The sequence below is a fragment of the Physeter macrocephalus genome, chromosome 11, assembly GCF_002837175.3.
Source record: "Physeter macrocephalus isolate SW-GA chromosome 11, ASM283717v5, whole genome shotgun sequence".
NCBI classification, from domain to species: Eukaryota; Metazoa; Chordata; class Mammalia; order Artiodactyla; family Physeteridae; genus Physeter; species Physeter macrocephalus.
Window position 1 is genome coordinate 148772623 of NC_041224.1, and position 26158 is coordinate 148798780.

General features: G+C 37.2%; 1 protein-coding gene across 1 annotated transcript in view; it reads left to right on the forward strand.

Annotated features, from left to right (window-relative positions):
* RAD51B (RAD51 paralog B) overlaps nucleotides 1-26158 on the forward strand; it is a 334908-nt gene that overhangs the window by 23577 nt on the left and 285173 nt on the right. The window contains exon 5 of the mRNA XM_055088495.1: nucleotides 16130-16266. Coding sequence (XP_054944470.1) covers nucleotides 16130-16266 — 137 coding nt within the window. The remainder of the gene's footprint in view (nucleotides 1-16129; nucleotides 16267-26158) is intronic.

Here is a 26158-nt window from a genome sequence, read left to right on the forward strand (position 1 = left end):
TTTTACAGAACTAGAACAAAAAATCTTAAAATTTGTATGGAGACACAAAAGACCCCGAATAGCCAAAGCAGTCTTGAGGGAAAAAAATGGAGCTGGAGGAATCAGACTCCCTGACTTCAGACTATACTACATAGCTACAATAATCAAGACAATATGCTACTGGCACAAAAACAGAAACATAGATCAATGGAACAAGATAGAAAGCCCAGAGGTAAATCCACACATCTATGGTCAACTTATCTATGACAAAGGAGGCAAGGATATACAATGGAGAAAAGACAGTGTCTTCAATAAATGGTGCTGGGAAAACTGGACAGCTACATGTAAAAGAATGAAATTAGAACACTCCCTAACACCATACACAATAATAAACTCAAAATGGATTAAAGACCTAAATGTAAGACCGGATACTATGAAAGTCTTAGAAGAAAACATAGGAAGAACACTCTTTGACATAAATCACAGCAAGATCTTTTTCCATCCACCTCCTAGAGTAATGGAAATAAAAACAAAAATAAGCAAATGGGACCTAATGAAATTTAAAAGCTTTTGCACAGCAACAGAAACCATGAACAAGACGAAAAGACAACCCTCAGAATGGGAGAAAATATTTGCAGCGAATCAACGGACAAAGAGTTAATCTCCAAAATATATAAACAGCTCATGCAGCTCGATAGTAAAAAACAGACAACCCAATCCAAAAATGGGCAGAAGACCTAAATAGACACTTCTCCAAAGAAGACATACAGATAGCCAAGAAGCACATGAAAATCTGCTCAACATCACTAATCATTAGAGAAATGCAAATCAAAACTACAGTGAGGTATCACCTCACACCGTTTAGAATGGGCATCATCAGAAAATCTACAAACAACAAATCCTGGAGAGCGTGTGGAGAAAAGGGAACCCTCTTGCACTGTTGGTGGGAATGTAAATTGATACAGCCACTATGGGGAACAGTATGGAGGTTCCTTAAAAAAGTAAAAATAGAATTACCATATGATCCAGGAATCCCACTACTGGGCATATACCCAGAGAAAACCACAATTCAAAAAGACACATGCTCCCCAATGTTCATTGCAGCACTATTTACAATAGCCATGTCATGGAAGCAACCTAAATGCCCATCGACAGACGAATGGGTAACGAAGAAGTGGTACCTATATACAATGGAATATTACTCAGCCATAAAAAGGAACGAAATTGGGTCATTTGGAGAGACATGGATGGATCTAGAGACTGTCACACAGAGTGAAGTAAGTCAGAAAGCGAAAAACAAATATCGTATATTAACGCATATATGTGGAACCTAGAAAAATGGTACCGATGAACTGGCTTGCAGGGCAGAAATTGAGACAGATGTAGAGAACAAATGTATGGACACCAAGCGGGGAAAGCGATGGGGGAGTGGGTGGGGGTGTGATGAATTGGGCGATTGGGATTGACATGTATACACTGATGTGTATAAAGTTGATGACTAATAAGTACCTGCTGTATAAAAAAAAATGTGATCAAATGTATTCTATTGGAAAGAAGAAAAAATAGACCATATTTACTCTCAAAATTATACAATAATTTAATGGTATTTAGCATCTATTGTAGATGTATTTATTAATGCAGATTGTATTTGCTTTATCAATGTCTTTGGGAATCAAAAAAAATAAAAGAAAATAAAATCTGAAAAAAAAATACTTCATATTCGTCAAGATAATGGTTATTAGAGGAGAGAGTGGTCGTGAATAGAAGAAATCAGTGACATTCTCTTGATTTGAGTTGACTGGGTTCAGTTTGTGAAAATTTTTTTAACTCTATTATGATATTTTCACTTTCTATATGTTGTATGTTATACTTTAACAAAAGTTTAATAAATGAAATGCTCCCCCCCTAAAAAAAGAAAGAAAATCAATTAAATCTATCTGGTCTGTTGTGTCATTTAAAGCTTGTGTTTCCTTATTAATTTTCTGTCTGGATGATCTGTCCATTGGTGTAAGTGAGGTGTTAAAGTCCCCCACTATTATTGTGTTACTGTCAATTTCCTCTTTTATAGCTGTTAGCAGTTGCCTTATGTATTGAGGTCCTCCTATGTTGGGTGCATATATATTTATAATTGTTATATCCTCCCCTCAGATTGATCATTATGTCGTGTCCTTCCTTGTCTCTTGGAACATTCTTTATTTTAAAGTCTATTTTATCTGATATGAGTATTGCCATTCCAGCTTTCTTTGATTTACATTTGCATGGAATATCTTTTTCCATCCCCTCACTTTCAGTCTGTATGTGTCCCTAGGTCTGAAGTGGTTCTCTTGTAGACAGCATATATATGGGTCTTGTTTTTGTATCCATTTAGTGAGCCTGTGTCTTTTGGTTGGAGCATTTAATCCGTTCACGTTTAAGGTAATTATTGATAGGTATGTTCCTATGACCATTTTCGTAATTGTTTTGTGTTTGTTTTTGTAGGTCCTTTTCTTCTCTTGTGTTTCCCACTTAGAGACGTTCCTTTAGCATTTGTTGTAGAGCTGGTTTGGTGGTGCTGTATTCTCTTAGCTTTTGCTTGTCTGTAAGGCTTTTGATTTCTCCATCGACTCTGAATGAGATCCTTGCCAGGTAGAGTAATCATGATTGCAGTTTCTTCCCTTTCATCACTTTAAATATATTGTGCTACTCCCTTCTGGCTTGTAGAGTTTCTGCTGAGAAATCAGCTGTTAACCTTATGGAAGTTCCTTTGTATGTTATTTGTTGTTGTTCCCTTGTTGCTTTCAATTATTTTTCTTTGTCTTTAATTTTTGTCAGTTTCATTACTATGTGGCTGGGCATGTTTCTCCTTGGGATTATCCTGCCTGGGGCTCTCTGCGCTTCCTGGACTTGGGTGGCCATTTTCTTTCCCATTTTATGGAAGTTTTCGACTATAATCTCTTCAAATAGTTTCTCGTGTCCTTTCTCTGTCTCTTCTCCTTCTGGGACCCCTATAATGCGAATGTTGTTTCATTTATTGCCCCAGAGGTCTCTTAGGCTGTCTTCATTTCTTTCCATTCTTTTTTCTTTATTCTGTTCTGTGGCAGTGAATTCCACCATTCTGTCTTCCAGGTCACTTATCCGTTCTTCTCCCTCAGTTATTCTGCTATTCCTCCTTCTAGTGTATTTTTCATTTCACTTATTGTATTGTTCATCTCTGTTTGTTTGTTCTTTAATTCTTCTAGGTTTTTGTTAAACATTTCTTGCATCTTCTCGATCTTTGCCTCCATTCTTTTTTAAAAAAAATTTAGTTTATTTATTTTTGTCTCTGTTGGGTCTTTGTTGCTGTGTGCGGGCTTTCTGTAGTTCCTGTGAGCAGGGGCTACTCTTCGTTGAGGTGTGCATACTTCTCCTCATTGCAGTGGCGTCTCTTGTTGCAGAGCACAGGTTCTAGGCACGCGGGCTTCAGTAGTTGTGGCTTGTGGGCTCCAGAGCACAGGATCAGTAGTTGTGGCGCACAGGCTTAGTTGCTTCATGGCATGTGGGATCTTCCTGGACCAGGGCTCAAACCCGTGTCCCCTGCATTGGCAGGCAGATTCTTAACCACTGTGCCAGCAGGGAAGCCCTGCCTCTGTTCTTTCTCCGAGATCTTGGATCTTCTTTACTATCATTATTCTAAATTCTTTTTCTGGAAGGTCGCCTATCTCCACTTCATTTAGTTGTTTTTCTGGCGTTTTATCTTTTTCCTTCATCTGGTACAAAGTCCTCTGCTTTTTCATTTTGTCTGTCTTTCTGTGAATGTGGTTTTCCTTCCACAGGCTGCAGGATTGTAGTTCTACTTGCTTCTGCTCAAAAATAATTTTATTAAGGTACAATTTAAATACTCTAAAATTCAACCTCTGTAACTGTGTAATTCGATTATATTAGTGAATTCATAGTAAATCATCACCACAATCCAGTTTTACAACATGTCGCATCATCCTAAAACATTCCCTCATTCCCAATTATAGTTAATCCCCGCTCCAATCCTCAGCCCTAGGCATCCACTGATCTACCGTTTGTCTACATATTTGCCTTTTCTAAACATTTCATATAAATGAAATCAAATAATATGTTGCTTTTGTGTTTGGTGTTTTTCACATAGAATGATGTTTTTGAGGTTCGTTCATTTTGTAACATGTATTAGCAATTTGTTCTTTTTAATTGTTGAGTAGTATTAATAGTATTCCATGGTATGGCTGTAACACATTTTGTTTATCCAACTGTCAGTTGATGGGTACTTGGATTGTTTACAGGTTTTATCTATCAGGAATAATGCTATTATGAAAATTCACAAACATGTCTTTGTGTGGGCATAGGTTTTTACTTCTCTTGCGTAGATTCCTAGGAGTGGAATGGCTAGATCATACACTAGGTGCATGTTTAGCTTTTTAAGAAACTGCCAGACTGCTTTCCAAAGTTGCTGTGACATTTTACATTCTCACCAGCAATTCATGATGGTTTGTTTTTCCATATCCTCACCAACACTTAGTATTGTTTATCTTTTTGATTTTAGCTGTTCTGGTGAGTGTTAGTGGTATTCATTGTGGTTTTAATTTGTGTTTTCCTAATGACTAATGATATGAACACCTATTCAGGTACTTATTAGCCATTTCTATGTTTTTTTTAAATGAAATGTCTGTTCAAATCTTTTGCCTATTTTTTAATTGTTTGTTTTCTTGTTATTGAGTTGTGAGTTCTTTGTATATTCTGGATACAAGTCCTTTATCAGATATATAATTTGAAGTTATTTTCATCCAATCTTTGGCTTCTCTCCTCATTTTCTTAATGGTAACTTGTGAAGTTTTTAATTTTGTAGTCTAATCTATCAGTTTTTTCTTTTAAAGATTGTACTTTGGTGTCACCTCTATGAATTTTTTGTCTTGCCAAGGACACAAGTTTTTACTATGTTTTCTTCTAGAGTTTTATATTTAGGTTTTACATTTAGTCTGTGATCTATTTTGGGTTAATTTTTGTGTGATCTATTTTGAATTAATTGGTAAAGTGAATTGTGGAATATCTCCTCTGTTTTTATATTCTGTAATGGTTTGCATAAGATGAGAATTGTTTCTTGAAAATTTGGTAGAACTTGCCTGAAAAATTGTCTGATCTTGGTACTTTCCTTGTGGGAAAATTAAAACAATTAAATAATTTTTTTAATGATTAAAGGACTATTCAGGTTTTTTATTTCTAAGTAGTTTTGGTGAATGATATTTTTAGGAATTTGCCCATTTTCTTTAAGTTTGAAAATTTATTGTCATAAAAGTTTTCACTGTATTCTCCTTGTCTTTAAATCTGGTTTTATATGTGGTTCTAGCCACCCTTTTCATTCGTAATATTATTAACTTTGTCCTCTCTTTCTCTTCCTTTTAAAAAGATCTGGTCAAAGGTTTGAGTATTTTAAAGTCTTTTCAGAGAACTGTGCTTTTTGTTTTGGTTCTTTGTTGGTTTTCTTTGTCTTCTACCTCAATGATTTCTGTTATTTTCTTATTATCTACCTCTATCTAATTGTGTTTTTTTCTGGTATTCTTATCATCACCCCCCAAATTTTTAAATTACATATTTAATTAATTAATTTTCAGTTTTTCTTCTTTTTACTCTGAGTTTGTAAGGCTACGAATTTTTCTTCCTGCATTCTTTTTTGTGATAAAGTATTTTCATTTTTATTTAGTTTTAATAGTATTTTAAAATTTCCATTATGATTACTTCTTTAACTTATGTTTTTTTGGAATGTTTGAATATCTAAATTATTTAATTGAAAATTTACCTTTCACATTTTAATTAGATTGTTAACCTAATTGCATTTTGGTCAGAGAATTTTGTGTGATATTGAGTCTCAGAAATTTTCTGAGACTTCTTGTTGTTGTTGTTTTTAAATATTTATTTATTTTTATTTGGTAGCACTGGGTCTTAGTTACAGCAGGGGGGCTCCTTAGTTGTGGCAGACAGGCTCCTTAGTTGTGGCAGGCGGGCTCCTTAGTTGTGGCTCACCGGTTCATTAGTTGTGGCATGCAAACTCTTAGCCGTGGCATGCATGTGGGATCTAGTTCCCTGACTAGGGATCAAACCTAGGCCCCCTGCATTGGGAGCATGGGGTCTTAACCACTGTGCCACCAAGGAAGTCCCTGAAACTTGTTTTAAGGATTAATATGTGATCAACTTTTGTAAGTGTCCCGTGTGTGCATGAGAAGAATGATTATTCTCTAATGATTGTGTGTTCTGCCTACGGCCATTAAATTAAACTTGTAATTTGGGTTGTTCAACTCTTCTTTATCTTTGCTGATTTTTTTTTTCTCAACCTGACCTGATACTAATTCAGAGAGGGTTATTAAAATACTCCGTTATATTGTTAACAAATTTACTTGTAGTTCTATTATTTTGTATATTTTGAGACTATTTTATTATGTTTAAATTAACAGATTTAGAATTGTGTATTCCTGGAGAACTGAACCATGTACTCTGGTTCTTCTGTGTAGCACTTGTCACTGTTACAAGTTTATTGTTTGTGTGATTAGTTAATGTATGTCTTCCTCATTGGAGAATAAATTCCAAGTGGGCAGGGATTGTCTTATTCTTCTTATTATTATATCCACAGTATTAGCACAGGTAGAAGGTACATAATAAATATTAATTGAATGAATGAATTTGTTTTCATTTATTTATTTTTTAGCACTTCTTTAGTACTTGTTTGCTATAATGTTTTGGTTCTTGCTGTCTCTCCTACACTCTCCTCTTTGGTCTTTGAATAAGCCAAACTTTAGGAACTTTTAATGTTATTGCTCTTTCATGGTACAATATTTATTTTCATTTGTATGCTGTTTGTTTTTTCAAATTATCAATATAGTACATTTAAGGAATATGATTTTTCTACTTAATTGATTTTTTATTAATAAACATCAGTGATTCTTTTATTTTAGGAGTTTTTTTCTTATAAGTTTTAAAGTTAAATATCTCTGATTCTATATATCTATATCTACATATTTATTTATATAATTGTGGTTACATACTGCTGTTTAACAAATCATTCCAAAACTTTGTGGCTAGAAACATCAATAAATGCTTATTATCTCACACAGTTTCTGTGAGTCAGGAATTCAGAAGCAGCTTAGCTGGCTCATTTTGGTTCTGCTCTCTCATGAGATTACAGTTAAGATATTGGCTGAGGCTGACATTATTTGAAAACTTGACTGGAGCTGGAGGAGATGCCTCCAAAGTGGCTCACTGACCTACAGAACTGTGAGATAATAAACGGGTGTTGTTTTAAAGCTGCTAGGTTTGTGGTCATTTGTTACATAGCAATAACTCATACAGGTCTCAGTGGAGATGTCTAACTAAATTGCATTGCACGATCTTTGTTTCTGGTGAAAAGTTCAAACCTGGAGTCCTGGATATCAGATAGAAGTTAGATCTGGTGAAGGTAAGAGGTAAGGCATCTAGTTGAGTAAACTTCGACTAGGCCTGGAGATGACTTGAGGGAGTAAGAATAAATCTGGAAACATTCTGCTGTCACTTTTATAGCTGCTCTTTCCTGACTCTGACTTCCAAACACCCTAATTTATTTATCATCAGTTTTGATTTATGTGAACTGCACTGAATCTGTGTATGTTCAGTTACAGCACCAAGATTAAAAGTGGAATTAGAGAAGTGCTACTCATGCCAAAGGCAAAGCAGCAGAGGAGAAATCAAAGAGAAACCAACTCTGCTGAATCACTAATGGAAGTGAGCTACAGGGCTTTGTCGCATTCCCAGAGAACATCAAATTCCTCACTTATGGAATATATAAGCAGATAATTCTGCATCTATTATAAGAGTATTGGTAGTAAAGATATGTTTGAAGTTTAAACTTTAAATGTTTGCGTTATGTGGAGATCAGACCATGTAATGGTAGCCTTCTCACATGAGGTAATACAGATCAGATCAGTGTTTCTCAATCTTTTCATTAAGGAGCTTTTTAGACATTTTTTTCCCCTAATAAACCCCTGCCCCCCACGAGATTTGAATACCATAGATATACTGTATATCTGTTTATGTACTATATGTAGATCTGTGCTTTATGTGGGAAAAGAGTGAAATCCCTCCTCCCCAATTAAAACCAAGTTTTGCCTTTGGGGTCACTATCATCCCTGCTGAGAGTGCGTGACAAAGATGCTGATGTGATTAGGTAAAATTAAAGGTTGTATTTAAAGGGATCATTAAAAAAGGTATTTTCATGCTGTAATCCAGAGATTACAGGACTAGAGTACTGGTCCAAACTCATGTCAGCAAAAAGAGATGTAGCATCTGCATGTCTTGTTTGGAGAGTACCTCTGGAAGGGTAAACCTGTGAAGCACTGACAAATCTTTACAACATTTAAGAGTAATGATTATACCCAGATCCTTGCTGTAAATAATGAGAAACAATGTAGCACGTGTCTATATTATTTATGTTTTCTGAGTCCTTTCTATGCTTTGTTCATGATTTAAGGAGACCAGGTGTCCTCCTTGAGTAGGGCAGTTTGCTTTGGAAGTGACCATCCTACTGTCCCAAAAAGGTAGAGGCAGGACGCCAGAGTCCTGTTTCAGCTTCCTAACTTTTCCTCAGAGCAGTTCAGTATTTCAGTTCTGCTTCTTTTTAGTTGGCAGGGTGGGCTGTGGTCTAAAGATCACAGGAGACAATAAGTCAGGGCTTGTAAATTCAAGTGTCCACAAGGGCCTTGGCATATATAGAAATGTATCAACAGTGAAGTATAAAACATAAATGCTTTATCAGTCAATTTTGGCTGCTCAAGTCTGCTTACAACATCAGCAAACAGTAATTTTTCTTGCTCATGGGTCTGCAGGTTGGCCAGGGTGGGTCTCATCTCCTTCGAGCTGCAGTCAGATTCTGGTCTGCTCCACGTGCAGCAACAGCAGTAGGAAAACTAGGGAGAGATTTCTAATCAGCGTTCCTTGAATGTGGTCTGCTGATGGGATTTGTTTATCCTGCCCAGTGTTTTGAAAGGCGGGACAACCAGGCCTTTTTCCTAGTACAGGAGTTTAGCATATGTGGTTGATTGAATCATTGTTCCTAATTCTTCACTCATTTCCTGATGTAGAAATGAACATCTTTCTCCATAAAGGTTTCATAAAGTCTTTTATATGGCACATATTATATGATTATTAAATAAATTATTATATCTGTTGACAGTTTGATATTTTTTTTTTTTTTTTTTTTTTTACTGTGAAGCTTGTGGTACTTGTCATTTCCATGTCCTCTTGCTTTTTTTCTGTTCTGTTCCCCTCCCTTCTTTTTTTCCTTCCCTTCCCATTTACTTTAAAAACAGCAGTTGTCAGCATTGAGTAAGAGGGAGTGGTGGAGAGAATTTAAGATATGAAATCTTCCACTTGTTGATATAAAGTAATTTAAGATCAAGATTTCTTTCACAAGGCAAAGAGCTACCCAACCTTTCTGAGATTGTTTGCTTTTTGTTTCTTTGTTTGTTTGTTTTAGGATTCAGAGAGTGACTCTTAAAAAGAATTCTGTAGGTCTGAAGACCTAATCATATTTATACATAATAGTAGAGCACATGGAGACGGGTAGTTAGATGCTGGGGGAAGGGGGTCATTAAAAAGATGCTGTGACGTTTCCACATGCTCTTTTCTCAGGTCAGAGCCAGGCAGTCCTTAAATTTTCTCTGCAGAGTATTGGCTTGGTGGATTGCCCCATCCTCATGCCCCTATTTTGAATGTGGGGAAGTTACTAGGTAAGATTTTAGGGTCCAGGTTTCACATTCATCTCTACCAGTGAATCTTTTTTAAGACTAAAATGACTAGGCTTCATTTTCACTTTAATATAATTAGACTTTCTTTTCTTTGTAATAATTCTCTTCCCCCTTTAAAGCAATTGCTAATATTTGCTTCCTTGTTGATATTCTAGTGATCTTCACTACCGGTTGTTTTCTTTCTGTTCTTTTACATTTCTCATGCAGGATTGTTGAAACTCAGGCTCTAACTATATGAAGCTAATTGTATTTCACTGGTGTCTTCCGTGTGTAAATGCTGTATTCACTCTGAGTTTCCAAGAAGCAAATCACTTAGACTATTCTGGTTTGGCATGTTCTCTCTTTCTAACCACCATTGGAGCTGAACCTGGGAACTGAACACAATTTGAAATCTTGTGGTTTGGCTGCTAGAAGTCAGAGCTAAACTATCTGAAGCTAAAAATTATTAATGTTGAAATGTTTTAACCCACTAAGTAAACCTGAAAAAATAATGAAATTTAACTCCAGCCAGCCCGTAAAAATTGCATATAGCATATTTTTTTGAGGTTAGAAAGAGAGGAAAAATATATGAAAAGGATCTGAGATTGCTAAAGAATTAGAAATTAGTTATTATAGTTTAAAGAAAATGTTAATATCCAAATTCGAATGCAAAGTAAAGCAAGCGTGCAAAAACCAAATGAACCCAGAAATCTTATGTTATTCATGTGATATTCTACTTTTCTCAAGACTGTACTGAATCAGTACATAAAAATAATGATGCAGGTAAAATACCAGTTGCACTTGTTTAACTTCAGATTTTTTTTTACATGTTTTCTTTGAAGATAGAATAATAAGATAACACCTTAAAGTATCATGGTATTTGATACTTTACTGAATATATTCATATATAACATCTTAAAAAATATTTTAAATTGGGGGCTTGTTTCACCTTTCCACTAAAAATCACAAAGCATTTCATGGGTTTAAGCTCATTAAATCTTAGAACATATCTAAAACCGGGCATGTAGATACTATGTATAGAAAGGAAGTCCTTTGTTCCTCCGTTAGTTAGCACTCTGAAGAGTCATCATTTCTCATTTTCAAGATCCCCTTTCAACTATTATTATTATTATTATTATATATTTTTTTATGTGGTACGCGGGCCTCTCACCGTTGTGGCCTCTCCCGTTGCAGAGCACAGGCTCCGGACGCACAGGCTCCGCGGACATGGCTCACGGGCCCAGCCGCTCCGCGGCACATGGGATCTTCCCGGACCGGGGCACGAACCCGTGTCCCCTGCATCGGCAGGCGGACTCTCAACCACTGCGCCACCAGGGAAGCCCTCAACTATTATTGATAGAAGTTTCCTTTGCTCTGATGTCTGGTGATTAATTTGATCCATGTTGTCCTTGATGATGATAAAAGGTCCATGAAAAGGGTTTTGGGCTCTTCAAAACTACCAGTCTCCAAAGGACAGTATGTAAGATGGTCCATTGGGTTGCGGGAAGAAGATATTAGAACTTTTATTGGTATTTCAGTTTAAAACATGAAATAAACCTTTATTGATATTTAATAAGTGGATTGACACTGGCATCCTCACTTGGACTGTATCTTCGACTGTCTTGTCAGGTATAGTCCATGAGGAAAGGATACAGAAGGTTGACAGGGGCACATTGATTGTATCTTTTCAACATATTGGGATGAACTATAGTTCTGCATGTACCTAGTTAGGTGGATTTATTGATTTAACTAAATCATACCTCATAAAGCAGACAAATGGCATGAAAAGATTCCTGCAAAGAGGGGGCTTCCCTGGTGGCGCAGTGGTTGCGCGTCCGCCTGCCGATGCAGGGGAGCTGGGTTCGCGACCCGGTCTGGGAGGATCCCAGGTGCCGCGGAGCGGCTGGGCCCGTGAGCCTTGGCCGCTGAGCCTGCGCGTCCGGAGCCTGTGCTCCGCAACGGGAGAGGCCGCAGCGGAGGGAGGCCCGCATACCCCCCCAAAAAAAAAAAAAAAAGATTCCTGCAAAGAAACTATATATTGAAGGCAATACTAATAATGTGAGCAGAAGTGAACCGCATGTACATAAAAGTCAGAGCTGATGACTCTCCTACAATTAATGAAGTAAAAATCAATGACAGTCTAATCTCATCTGTGAAAACATCCAAAAAATTTGAAATTATAAAGAAAACAGTTTGATATATGGAATCGTATCCATTATTGTTAACAGTGAAACTTCCTGTTATTTTGTTCCTTGAAATACTGGCAAATGATAGTAGGAAGCCGTCATAGTTAAGAAACACATCACAGGAAGACGAACCTCCACAGGTTTTTCAGTGACGTTTAAAGTCATGTGATACATATTCAATATCTAGAAAAATTTCACTAAAATTAATGATAGATATTTAAAAGCCTCTTTTGGGTTTTCTTAAGAGCAAAAGACCAAGTGCAATACATTTTTAATACTGTCAGGGACATTCTTTTTCTTCCTGTCCTGTTACAGTAAAGTGGATGAAATAAGACATAGGAAACAACATGGCAACAACTTAAATGGATTCTTTTGTGAATAAATACTTTCAGATGGAAATCATTGCTGATGATAAGTATCAAGATTTAAACCAAGTTATTCATTGTGGAAAGATGCTATATAATAAAAGTACAGAAGTTTCTAACAGGGCCCAGATTATCATATTAATAAGCTAGATTCTGTTTCAGTAATGAAATACATGAACTAAATTATTTTTGGGCCACAGAAGTAAAGATGTATCAAGGAAGATATATTCTCAAAAATAGGGCTTCCCTGGTGGCGCAGTGGTTGCGAGTCTGCCTGCCGATGCAGGGGACACGGGTTCGTGCCCCGGTCCGGGAAGATCCCACATGCTGCGGAGCGGCTAGGCCAGTGAGCCATGGCCACTGAGCCCGCGTGTCCGGAGCCTGCGCTCTGCAACGGGAGAGGCCACAGCAGTGAGAGGCCTGCGTACCGCCAAAAAAAAAAAAAAAAAAAAAGACTTCTTGAATATAAAGCAATGTTTATGAGGGAAATTTCCTGGTAGTAATGTTAATGTTCCGACTTTGACAGGGATTTAGATTGCATATGTATATACATTTGCTGGAACTCATCAAATGATGCACTGAAGATTTGGGCATTTCATTGTGTGTAAAATTTACCTTAAAAGAAAAAAAAATCATACACATTAAACTCAGGTTAATTATACACACACTGAACTGTTAGGGGTAAGTATATTTATGTCTTTGACTTACTTTGAAATGCATTTAAAAACATCTAAGATGGATTGATGAATGGATAGAAGGATGGATTGATGGTAGTATAGTGTAGTAGTATACTGTACTATAGTATAGTAACAATAAAATGGCAGTTGCAGAGTCTAGGTGGTGGGTATACGAATGTTCTCTGTAAAACTCTGAATTTTTCGGTTACATCATCCTTAGGCAGTCTATAGCTACACAGAATCTGATGTCAGATGTGTGAAGAGTGCTTCAGGATGGTACAATTTTTATAAAAACCTGACTGGTAAAGTATTGACTCTTTGTAGTATAGTCTGTAATGAGATGAGGAGTGACCATGAAAGTCATTTGAATCACAAGAGCTTCTTTGGTTATCTCACAGCAAAGATTGTAAAAGACTGTTGAATTTAAAGATGGGTGAAATTTTTTTTTTTTTTTGAGTGAAACTTTTTTAAAATGAAAAGGCAAGATATGTCACATTTACTGACACTTTTTGTATAACAAGTGGCTATGTACTATGCCACCTAGCAGATTGAAAAGCAAGCAAGCAACCAATGGAACACTCTTACTCCATTCCTTCAAAGTAAAGGATATTTTTACAATGAGTGCGAAAGTAACTGCTTCTTAAAAGACAGAGATCAAAATACAGAGTGTTTTTCAAATCATTGCTTGGAAATGTTTCTTTTATCATGTGATTTTTGTCATCAGAGATGTGTATCTTGTGAAAACTTTACTATCTGCACACTTTAAAAAACTTTAACAATATTTTCTATACTGTTAAGAAGTCTTCCAAATAGTTTCCTTTGATTGTGAAACCAATTGTTAAAAATGTTAAAAGTCAATATATTTTGATTAGTTTACAAGAATAATTAATTGATATGAGGGAAGATGGAAATTTATTAGCCAGAGTTCAACAAAAACTTTTGATAATTGAAAAAGGTATTAAAAAAATAATGATTTCCAAAGTACAACAAATCATGTATTTCTTTAATTTCAGTCCTTGCAGTTTTGCAGTTATCACTTTCTCAACTGTAGAGCCATTGCAATTAAGTACTGAAATAAGCAAAACTTAGGAACTGACATTTCAGTTATTGAATTACAAAATATTTAAATCAATATTTTAAAAACAGCATACATAGTTTCATTTATTTTCATTATTTACTCCACTAAAAGTGCTAATAAGTTTTTATGAGAGTGAAAATATCTGTACAACTAATATATGTTATGAACTATTGATTTGTATTGTATTTTAGAATTAAAACAAGATATGAAAGTATTTTTAAAATGCTTGTAATCTTTATTTTTTAATCCCTATTTTATATGGTTTTATACTGCATAGAATGTATTAGTAAAATAGTATATATATAATACATATGCATATATTGGAGGTTCATACTAAAATTTTTATTTTTTTTTTTGGTTTGTTTGTTGGAGTATGTAATCAAAGAACTTTGGAGTTTTCACTGATCACTCATGATCTGGCACACTGTTATTGCTAGCAGCAATTATTTATCCTAAAATTCTAAATCATTGTTTTAGAGATTATAAATCAGCACATGGTTTCTAGCTTGTGAGCCTTTGTTTTTTTTAATGTTAAGCTTTGATAAATGAAGTTTACCCTTACTCTAAATTCCAAAAACAGTGGTTCTCAAATGTAGAGCAGCATCAGTGTCAACTTACTAGAAATGTAAATTTTCAGGCCCTATTTCAGACCTATTGTTAACCAGAAATGCTGGTTAATGAGCTTGCCAGGTGATTCTAATGTTCACTCATGTTTGAGAACTGTTGGCCTCCATGATTTAGACTCCTGGGTCATCCCTTCTTATTTCTTCCTGCTTCATAGTATATCTGAGACAGTTTCTTCAGATCTAGTGTGTCTCAGTCTTAGCTTGGACTTTTGTTCACCTCTACCTGAGATTTTCTTCTCTCCTTTCCTCCTCTTTTCCCTTCTTCCTATTGTGAAAAATCGTTCATTAGTGTTATCCTCACAAAAGGGATAGTGTTTTGGTTCTTAAAATTTGGACGCCACACCAGTATGACAAATAGTGTGTTAAAGGGCATTTAAAAAAATATTTATTTATTTATTTATTTATTTTGGCTGCACTGAGTCTTCATTGCTGCGCGCGGGCTTTCTCTAGTTGTGGTGAGCGGGGGCTACTCTTTGTTGTGGTGTGCGGGCTTCTCATTGCAGTGGCTTTTCTTGTTGCGGAGCACGGGCTCTAGGCACACGGGCTCAGTAGTTGTGGATCGCAGGCTCTAGAGCACAGGCTCAGTAGTTGTGGTGCATGGGCTTGGTTGCTCCGCAGCATGTGGAATCTTCCCGGACCAGGGCTTGAACCTGTGTCCCTTCATTGGCAGGCGGATTCTTAACCACCGCGCCACCAGGGAAGTCCAAAGGGCATATTTTTAATATTTTCAAATTAATTTTTGTTAACTACTTCCTGTTGGACTCAAATATGCCTGTGATTAACGTCCTATTCTTTTCCATCTATACCCTCTTGTTTTCGAATTTTATAATCTCAAAATAGCTTTCCACCAACTAAAATTTTAAAATATACACTTCAAAGTATGAATCACCTAGATTCAGTAATTATTGAATTTTGTTTTATTTGCTTTATCTCTCTTCTACACAGACACACACACACACACAGACACATACACTTTTTTTCTGATTCATTTGAAATTAAATTGTATATATCAATACCTTTCACTCCTAAATACGTTTAAGAATAAAGATCAAAGTACCTTTTAATGGGACTAGTACAAAATTGTTTTGAAAGGCCAACTTATAACAAATACTAAACCAATTATTAAAGCCTCTTAAATATTTTCAAGATCTTTCTATAAATGTCTTAATGAGGAAAAGGTATAGAACTCCAAGTTGTGAATTTATAAATGAATCCTCAAGGCTTTCTCAACCAGTTTTTCATCTGAACTACAGAACACAGAGGATGGTCTGGGTGACAATTTTCTCATTTCTCCCAAGGATGGTGCATAACTAGTACCAATTCAGATGCATAGGGGAGAAGTTAATTTATTACATACAAGGGGCGTATTAGAATGTTCTCTCTGGGAACCCAGGTTAGTTGGACTGTATATGTGGCAAGTTCTTACAAGGATTTTGCTTTGATTAGATTGTAATGTTTACACAAATAACAATTTTTTTTTATTTTAGATTACAGGTCCACCAGGTTGTGGAAAAACTCAGTTTTGTATAATGATGAGCATTTTGGCTACATTACCTACCAACATGGGAGGATTAGAAGGAGCTGTTGTGTACATTGACACAGAGTCAGCATTTAGTGCTGAAAGGTGGGAGATTTTATTATTTTTCATTACAATGCTTTATTTTTGTAACTTATATACAGCATGTAACATTTACAAACAAGTTAACATTTTTTATTTTTGAGAATACAGAGTGTTAGATACTGTTTTAAAGGAATTTTCCTTTTAAAATTGACACAGGCAGCAATTTCTTTTTGCCCATTTTTTTTTTTTTTTTTTTTTTTTGCGGTACGTGGGCCTCTCACTGTTGTGGCCTCTCCCGTTGCGGGGCACAGGCTCCGGACACGCAGGCTCAGCGGCCATGGCTCACGGGCCCAGCCGCTGCACGGTATGTGGGATCTTCCCGGACCGGGACACGGACCTGTGTCCCCTGCATCGGCAGGCGGACTCTCAACCACTGCGCCACCAGGGAAACCCCTTTTTGCGTTTTCTATCCCTTTCTTATTGGTTTGAGTGGGGTTCCTGAATAAGCTGTGTTTTGCAGAAAGTCAGGAAGAAACAAGTTTAAGAAACAGAGAGAGGTATGTAAGTAGAAAATGGAGAAGAGGGAAAGTTAATAAGACAGACAAAAGGTAAGCTGCTTTGTAAATAATTACTAGTTGGAAGTAAAATATTAGTGGATGGAAAAATTGCAATTTTCAAAACATTTTTTGCTTGAGATATTTTACTTTAATCTTTGAAATAGTGTGGTATTAAATGTAAGAAACACACTGATGATAAGTATATGCATGCTTAGAAAGAAAAGATTTCCTTAGTTTGGCAAGGACCTTTATTTTAACATTCTATGAGAAAGGCATTCAGTCATTTGTGTAACTCTGTATACCTGAAGGTAAGTCTGCTCTCCTCTTCCCCTGCTCTGACTGACGTTCATAAGTAGCAGTGCTTTGTATATCTAGAGAATGACTCAATTCTGCTTTCTTAGCCAAGGTATAGTATAGGTATAGTTCTTTGGGTCTTCCTCTAGTTATGTCACAATGAATCTTACTTATTTCTCTCTAAGAGTACTACAAAGATCAAAGTGTATTACCTGACCAGATAAATTTCAAATGGATTATTTTGCCTAGAGCTTATTTGCTTTGTTCTACATCTCTTGGTTATCTATTCTTTCTAAGTATATGCCACTGGTTTGTCAGCTCTTTGAGTTTGTGTTATATCTTTGTATCTTGAAAGCCAAATCCTATGACTGACGCATACTAACTGCTCAGAAAATGTTTGAGAAATGAAAGAATTGACAGGTATTGCTGTCAGATCGTGGAATCCAGATACCATTTCCTACTAAAAGAAACAAGGGTTCCATGGGGGAATGGCTGATTCTAGCTATGGAGCAGAAAGTTTTGTTTGTTTGTTTGTTCTAGTAAAAGGCAAAAGATTTATTCAATCTGAAGAGAAACCAGAGTATTAGGTTTTTAAGTTGAGTCTGAAACATCTTATCTGATAGCAAGAAAGCTATCAACGACTATAGCTAAGGGTCTCTGGAGTCAACCTGAAGAGCTCCCACTGGCCAAAGATGAAACAAATCGAGCACCAGTAGAACAATAATAGAAGTTGATTGAAACACATGGAATATGTTTAAATTCATGAGTCTATAATATTAAAAAATGAAAAGCAGGACTTTCCTGGTGGCGCAGTGGTTGAGAATCCGCCTGTCAATGCAGGGGTCATGGGTTCGAGCCCTGGTCCGGGAAGATCCCACATGCTGCGGAGCAACTAAGCCCGTGCGCCACACCTACTGAGCCTGCGCTCTAGAGCCCGTGAACCACAGCTACTGAGCCTGCATGCCACTACTACAGATGCCTGCATGCCTAGAGCCTGTGCTCCACAAGAGAAGCCACCGCAATGAGAAGCCTGTGCACCACAACGAAGAGTAGCCCCCACTCTCCGCAACTAGAGAAAGCCCATGTGCAGCATCGAAGATCCAACGCAGCCAAAAATAAATAAATAAATAAAATGAAAAGCAACAAATTGATCACCATTGGAGAATTCTGGAGAAGCAACTTATTATTTTGAAAATGGGTTAAAAAAAAAAAAAAGGAAATCAAGCATTTATTCTCTTTTCAATACGAACTGTATTACTAAGTAACAAATATGTCTTTTTAATAGAAGTATTCCAATAATAAATGACGAAGGTATAATGATATAACATAACCAAATTATAAACCCTAATAATCTAGTGACCTAGGAACTGAATATTGTGATATAATAAATACCTATTTTGTTGTCATCCTGGTTACTGACAAACGAACTTCTAAAACCTTTGGAATTTCCTGAGTGATAGAGCTGAGAGGAGCATAATTTGTTATTCGTAATTAGCTCCTTTCCAACCATACCTGAGATTATGCTAACGAGATGACTCTTGGTGGGCCCCTAGATTGCATTTGAAGGGGGCTGGTTGCCAGAGTAGCTGGTCATGTGATTATAGGGTTGAACTTTCAGCCCTACCTCCCCAACCTCTGAGGAGGGAAGAGGGACTAGAAATGGACCAATCAGCATTCCCATTGAATTAGTCGTGCCCGTGTAATGGAATCTCCGTAAAACCCTCTGACTGATAGGATTTGGAGGGCTTCTGGGTTGGTGAACACATTGAGGTGCTGGGGGGGATGGTACTCCCAATTTATAGCTGGTTGGTTTGAAGTACCAGAGGCCTGGGACTGGTGATTGAAGACTGAAGTGGGGGCAGTCTTGTGAGTCTGAGCCTTTAACCTGCGGTGTCTGAGTTAACTCCTAGTAGTTAGTGTTAGAATTGAATTGACTTGTAGGACACCCAGTTGGTGTCCATAGGGAATTGGAAAATTGCTTAGTATAGAAAACCCACACATTTGGTGTCAGAAGTGTTGTGAATAAAAACAGTTCATAAACAGAAAAGTGTGCTAGTATCACAAAAAGGCAACCAGTCATTGTGGTACTTGCTGATGGAAGAATAATCAAACCAGAAAGTGATCAAGCTTTCAGATCCAACGACCAGTTTACAACATATACAGAGAAGAGAGCAACATGTGAAACTACACCCGAGGGATGTAATCAGAAAATCCAGACTGTGGAAAACAACAAACAACAATTTGTAGGATTAAAAAAAAAGAATTGGAAGATAAACCTTTGGATTAAAAGAGACTTAAAAGATGTATCGAGGACATTTAGGTTGCTTCCATGTCCTGGCTATTGTAAATAATGCTGCAAAGAACATTGAGGTGCATGTATCTTTTTGAATTATAGTTTTCTCAGGATATATGCCCAGTAGTGGGAGTGCTGGGTCATATGGTAGTTCTATTTTTAGTTTTTTAAGGAACCTCCATACTGTTCTGTATAGTGGCTGTATCAATTTACATTCCCACCAACAGTATTACTCAGCCATAAAGAGGAATGAAATTGGGTCATTTGTAGAGATGTGGATGGACCTAGAGTCTGTCATACAGAGTGAAGTAAGTCAGAAAGAGAAAAACAAATATATATTAACGCATATATGTGGAATTTAGAAAAATGGTACAGATGAACCTATTTTCAGGGCAGGAACAGAGGCGCAGACATAGAGAACGGACATGTGGACACAGTGGGGAAGGGGAGGGTGGGATGAATTGGGAGATTAGGATAGACATATATACACTACCATGTGTAAACTAGATAGCTAGTAGGAACCTGCTGTATAGCACAGAGAACTCAGCTTGGTGCTCTGTGATGACCTAGATGGGTAGGATGGGGGTGGGGTGGGAGGGAGGTCTGAGAGAGGGGATACATGTATACATATATAGCTGATTCACTTCATTGTACAGCAGAAACTAACACAACATTGTAAAGCAATTATACTTCAATAAAAAAAACAGAGCTTAAAAAAAAGATGTATTGCTCACATCACATTGTACGCCTTAAACTTACACAATGTTATATGTCAATTATATCTCAATAAAGCTGGGAAAAAGACATAGTGATCAATTGTAATGTGATAAACTTATTTGGATCTTTAACAAATAAATGGTAAAAGGAAAACCAACAGAAGCATAAACATGTGACACCACTGGAAATCTGAACGTTGAAACATATTTGATATTAAAGCTGATACAGACAAATATATTTGATGCTAAATCTGGTGAAGACACTGGCTCACTCAGGTTGTCCAGGTGAAAGGTGCTCTTTAAAATGCCAATGACTAGCTTTCAACTCATAAGCCAAGAAGGTATTAAATAGCCAATTAGGTAATAAATAGCTAATGTATAAAAAACTCTTACAAAGGTCCTGGGGCATTTGCTTAAAGAATTGAAGGATTAAGGTTATTCTGATAACAGCAGTTTAGTTCACTGTAATTGGATTCTTGCTTTTTTTGCACCACTTTCAAAGCTGAGTTTACAATGTCTTCTTAAACTGTTGCATTATTTCATTGTTACCAGTATTACAGTTCAGAGTAGGTTAAAAACCTATTAGTGAATTAGGTGAAATCCAGTTGCAGGTGACTAGTCTACATTTTCCGTATTAATTTGTGGAGATTTTTGTTTGTTTTTCTTTGTCTTTGCATTTAGTCTAATTGGCTACTTTTTGCATTCTCTGTTTTAATTATTTTCCTTCATTATCTTTTCCTGCCTATGTACATATTACTTAGTACTTGCATTAGAGGCAGGCTGGAAAATGGAGTGGTAAAATTTTTGTCCCTTTTGTTGGAATTATGTTGTATAATTCACAAGGAACTCTTATGAAGGTCATTTGAAGACATGGGTTGAGATTTATATTGTTTTTATTTTTCTAGTCTATTCTCCACAACGCTTGAAAAGTGTAATCATCTGGTGCCAGGGTCAGGTGGAATCAAAGTTCCCTGTGCTCTTTTGTATAGATGCCAGTCTTGGTGTTCTTTTAGTGCCTTCTGGAGTTTGTCATGGCAGGTCAGAGCATGGAGCTGGCTCTGTGATGCTTGGTCACATTTCATTTGTGCTGTTACAATATTGTTTGATCCCTATTTGGAGTTACTGGGGAAGGTTGGTCAATCAGTTAAGGAAGCTTTCTCCTGCAAGCAACTGGCTACACAAAGAACAGCAGCTTAAACAAGAGGTTTATATTTTTCCCCATAACAGGAAGACCTGAGTAGGTGGTTGCTGGCACTGGTTCTGTCTCTCAGTGATGATAGAGACCTGGGGCTGGTACATTTTAGGCATAATATCCATTCTGTGCTTGAGTCAGTGAGAAGAGAAAGAGCCAATTATATCTTTTATCAGGAAAATATACTTTTCAGAGTAGCCGCCTCCTCGCCTCTGCTGATTTTCTTTTCACGCTCTGGAATCCTTCTGCAAATTTCTCACTTGGTCACCCCTACATGCAAGGGAGGATGGAAAAGTGAGGGCAAAACATATTTGTAACAAGTGTGATGGGGCTGGTTAACATAACTGCCTGAGTAAAATTGGGGTTCCCACAGCAAGGAAGAAGTGGGAATGGATATTGGTAGGTAATTAATAGTGTCTCCCACAACTGGGATAGTTTTTGGACTTAGATAAAAGATAAATCAGGAAAATATAAGACCCAAAAAGGAATATGCTTTAACTTTCTGTATGTCTCTGTATGGATAATTGTCTCCATTTTGTCCTTCAAACAAGCTCTCCAAAAAGCACAAATGAGGGCTTCCCTGGTGGCACAGTGGTTAAGAATCCGCCTGCCTATGCAGGGGACACGGGTTTGAGCCTTGGTCTGGGAAGATCCCATGGGCTGTGGAGCAACTAAGCCCGTGTGCCGCAACTACTGAACCCACGTGCTGCAACCACCAAAGCCCACATTCCGAGAGCCCGTGCTCCACAACAAGAGAAGCCACCGCAGTGAGAAGCCCGCGCACCGCAACGAAGACACAACACAGCCAAAAATAAATAAATAAAATGAATGAATTTTTAAAAATCAGTTAAAAAAGAAAAACACAAATATGAAAGTGAATTGAAGGATTAACATGAAGGAAGATTAAAGGATTAACATATAGAGAATTTAGGGTAAGTGAAAAAAGTGGAAAATAATTTCTGTCAATAAGTTGCTAGATATCTTTTTATCAAGAAGGAGGAAGAAAACAGGAAGAATAAATAAAAATAAGTGAAGTTTAAAATGTATTAAAAAAAAAAGAAAGGACTTCCTTGCTGGCACAGTGGTTAAGAGTCTGCCTGCCAATTCAGGAGACACGGGTTTGAGTCCTGGTCTGGGAAGATTCCACATGCCGTGGAGCAACCAAGCCCGTGTGCCACAACTACTGAGCCTGAACTCTACAGCCCGCCCGCCACAACTACTGAGCCCACGTGCCACAACTACTGAAGCCCGCACGACTAGAGCCTGTGCTCCACAACAAGAGAAGCCACCGCAATAAGAAGCCCGTGCACCACAACGAAGAGTAGCCCCCGCTTGCCGCAACTAGAGAAAGCCTGCACGCAGCAACGAAGACCCAACGCAGCCCAAAAATAAATAAAGAAAGAAAGAAAAGAGAAAAGAAAACCTTGAGGGTGATATACTTTAAAGCACTTTGGTGGTTAATTATATATATTTTTAAAGCAATACACTAGCTAGCTCATTTTTACATATTTTTGAGAAGTTCGTTAATCATGCTTGTTCATCACAGGCTGCAATTGTATTTCTGTACTGCTTAATAATTAGATAATAGTATAATCTGGTGCTAAACCCTCAGGTACTCAGGAACTGCCTTGGGGAGAGGGGAACGCTAAACAGGCAGAGTTCTGGATCTCCTTCTTCTGATTGATTCAGGAAAAGTCTGTTTTTATTTGTTTTACCTATTGGACTTATGCTTAGGGTCTCATATAGTCTTAGATGCTATATGCTGTACATACCTTGAGAATATAGATAAATAGGTTAGTGACCTGTCTATGGAAATTTTGGCAGCCATGAAAATTCCAGTATACATGAATTGAATGAATACTATATTATCCCTATTGGGGATAATTAGAAAAAGATGGAACTGTAGGTTAAGAATAAAAAAGGAAGGTAATATGGATGGTAGTAGTAATAGAAATTTTTGAAATAAAACTTTGGGAGAAATAAAATGGATAAAGGAAAATAAAGCAGTCTTAGAACAGCAAGTGGAATGTGTGGGAGGAAGACGGAGGGATCTGGGGAAGCAGGAGATGGGACCCAGGACCCTGAAAGGTGGAGACTTGGGGAGGTGGGACATAGAATTGGAATTGTAAGAGGCAGAAGTAGACATTCCTGAGATGTCATGAAATCAGAAGAGCTTTGAAAACTAGGAAGAAAGATGTAGTCCAACAGGGGAGGAAGAAAAGCAAGTAATCACAAAATTGTAAAATTACAACTATTATAACTAAGTATACAGAGGAGAGGTATATGTTGTGTTGGTACCGTGTGGAAGCAATGGCCAAGCTTAGATCTGAAGGAAGTTTTGATTAATGTCATTTCTGAGGGTGCCAAGTACGCTACAGCCAGTGCCCTTTAATTCCTACCAAACTACCTAGAGTATCACTCTTTCTGAACCAGTGTATCAGGGAGAGGCATGTAGTGGTAGTGCCCAGTATGACTTTGGCTGATTCTGAAGGCAATACCAGTGTGGTCTTAGGACCATTTACCTACTTGCTAGTTGGTACAAATCCAGATCTTTAACCCAGGGGGCAAACAACAGGGGAGATAAATTCCCTTTTACCGTTTTTTGAGATGGTTTCATGAGTCTGAGTAGGTTTTTCTTAGTTCAGTTCCAGCTGTCCTATCATTTGTGAATCGAGGTGAATTAGTGGTGAGGGAGATCCTGAAGAGTTTTTATGATAGAAAATGAAAATTAGTCATAAGTACTTATTATCACTAAAACAAAACATTGGAATATTCTGGAATCTGTAAGGAACTAATAGATTCACGTTATTATACTTTGTAATACCACAGTACTGAGCAAGTACATATTGAATTAATGAACAGGAAAGTATTACATGAAGCTTTGAGAAACCATAAACTTATATTTCAGCACATTTATGATGCTAGATTTCAACTAGAATTTTGGAAAACTTTTTTTTGTTTTTTACATTAAGCATGTGTTTGGTTTCAAGTTGGCACGTGGTCACTAATGTAAAGCTTTTCTTTCCTTTTATAAAAGAGCTGTGAAGTAACAGGAGGAACTTATAACAAAAACCTTGATCTGAATCCAGTCTTCTCCACTTTAGTGATGGTAATTCCATTTCTCCAGCTGCTCATCCAATTAGTCAAGAAATCCCTTCGATCCTCTCTGGAACTGTATCTGGTGGGCAGTTACTTTCATCACCTGAGCTGTTCTCTAGGTCAAGTCATCATCTCTATCTGGACGACAGCACTAGCTGATCATGCTGTCACCCTTGCCCCTCCGTAGCCTCTTCTACATTTGGTAGCTAGAGTGATTCCTTAAGAAAAGAAAAGAAGTTGGATCATGTCAGTCCTGATCCTAGGTTTCGCATTTTACTAAGTGAAATCTAAAAAAAACCCCCCAAAAACCCACAAACATAAAAATCTTATGTGATCTTGGCCCCTGGCTAGCTCTCTCACCTTATTTTCTTTTATTCTGCCTCTTGGTTCCTGTATTCCAGCTACTACAAGCCTCCTTGTTATTCCTTCAACACCCCAGGCATCTTCCCACATCTGGACTTTTGCACTTGCTGTATTTCTCTCTTCCTGTGTGCTGTTTCACTGGATAGCCACATGGTTCACTTTCTCATATCCCTTAAACCTTTGCTCAAATGTCACCGTATTAAAGAGGCTTTCCCAGACTACCCTCCATGAAATAGCTCTTACTTCCGTCTGTCACAATCTGTTCCCTTAACCTGATTCACTTTTCTTTAAAGCACATATTATCCGACATGTTAATATATATTTATTTGTTTGTCTTTCTCAGTAGCATGTAAGTTCCATGAGGGAAGGATTTTTTTGTTTTGTTATTGTTGTTCATAGCTGTTGTTCAGAGCTGTATCCTTAGCTCCTAGAATGGTGCCTTGCATATAGTAGGTCCTCAAATATTGAATGAATGAATCTTAAATGCATCTTTTGAAAAGAGTACTTTTAATAAAAAAAAGATGCCCACTAGATGGCACTGCTTTCAAATTTTATGTAATTAATGTCTGGGAGGAAAAACATAAGATCTTTTCTTTCTCTTGCTGTAACCAAAAAAGATCTTGTGGTGAAGATTGTCATAAGAAATTCTACGATTAATGTGAGGCATATAGAATACTACATTTGTATTTGGTTTTTGATTTATATATTTTTAGATACTTTTTCCAAAATAAAAAACATTTGGAGAAACTTATAGAAAATTACAGCATATTCGTATGTAAATATCCATTTGATACAGGTATTCAGCATGATAACTGTGGATAAGGTTAGTTCAGGTCCACACATTGACCACCCTCCTTCTGAGGTGCCTTTAATAGAATGAGAGAGCAGAAATAGTTTCCAGAGGCTTTGACCATCAAACCGCTGGTTGAAATCCAGCCTAGTGTTAGATTCAGAAAATTACTATTGTCTGTCAGCTGTTCAGCTGTTGTTGCCAATGACTTAGGTACTCTCAGTCTGGTTCCTAATCGACTGGGTATCCAAATTTTGAAAAACTTCCATGTTTCTGGCAGGTGTCGCCATCCCTGTCCTATTAAAAGTCAGCAGGTTCCAAGTGTCAGAGCTTTTTATGTGACTTCTCTGACTAGCACTAAACTCAGCAAATAGTTCCCCTAATCAAGAAATTTACACATTTTCCCCAGACTCAAAATTTGCACGTTCTGCTTTGCCAGTGTCGTCTCATTTCTTCTTGCTTTCATCGCTTACCTCATTTCCTCCTTCTTTTCCAGTTCCCATGCCTCCCTCTCTCAAGTACTTTTCCTGAATGGTCATTTGATCCATTCTGTACTCAACTTTTTTTTTTTTTTTTTTTTTTTTTGCGGTCGCGGGCCTCTCACTGTTGTGGCCTCTCCCGTTGCGGAGCACAGGCTCCGGACGCGCAGGC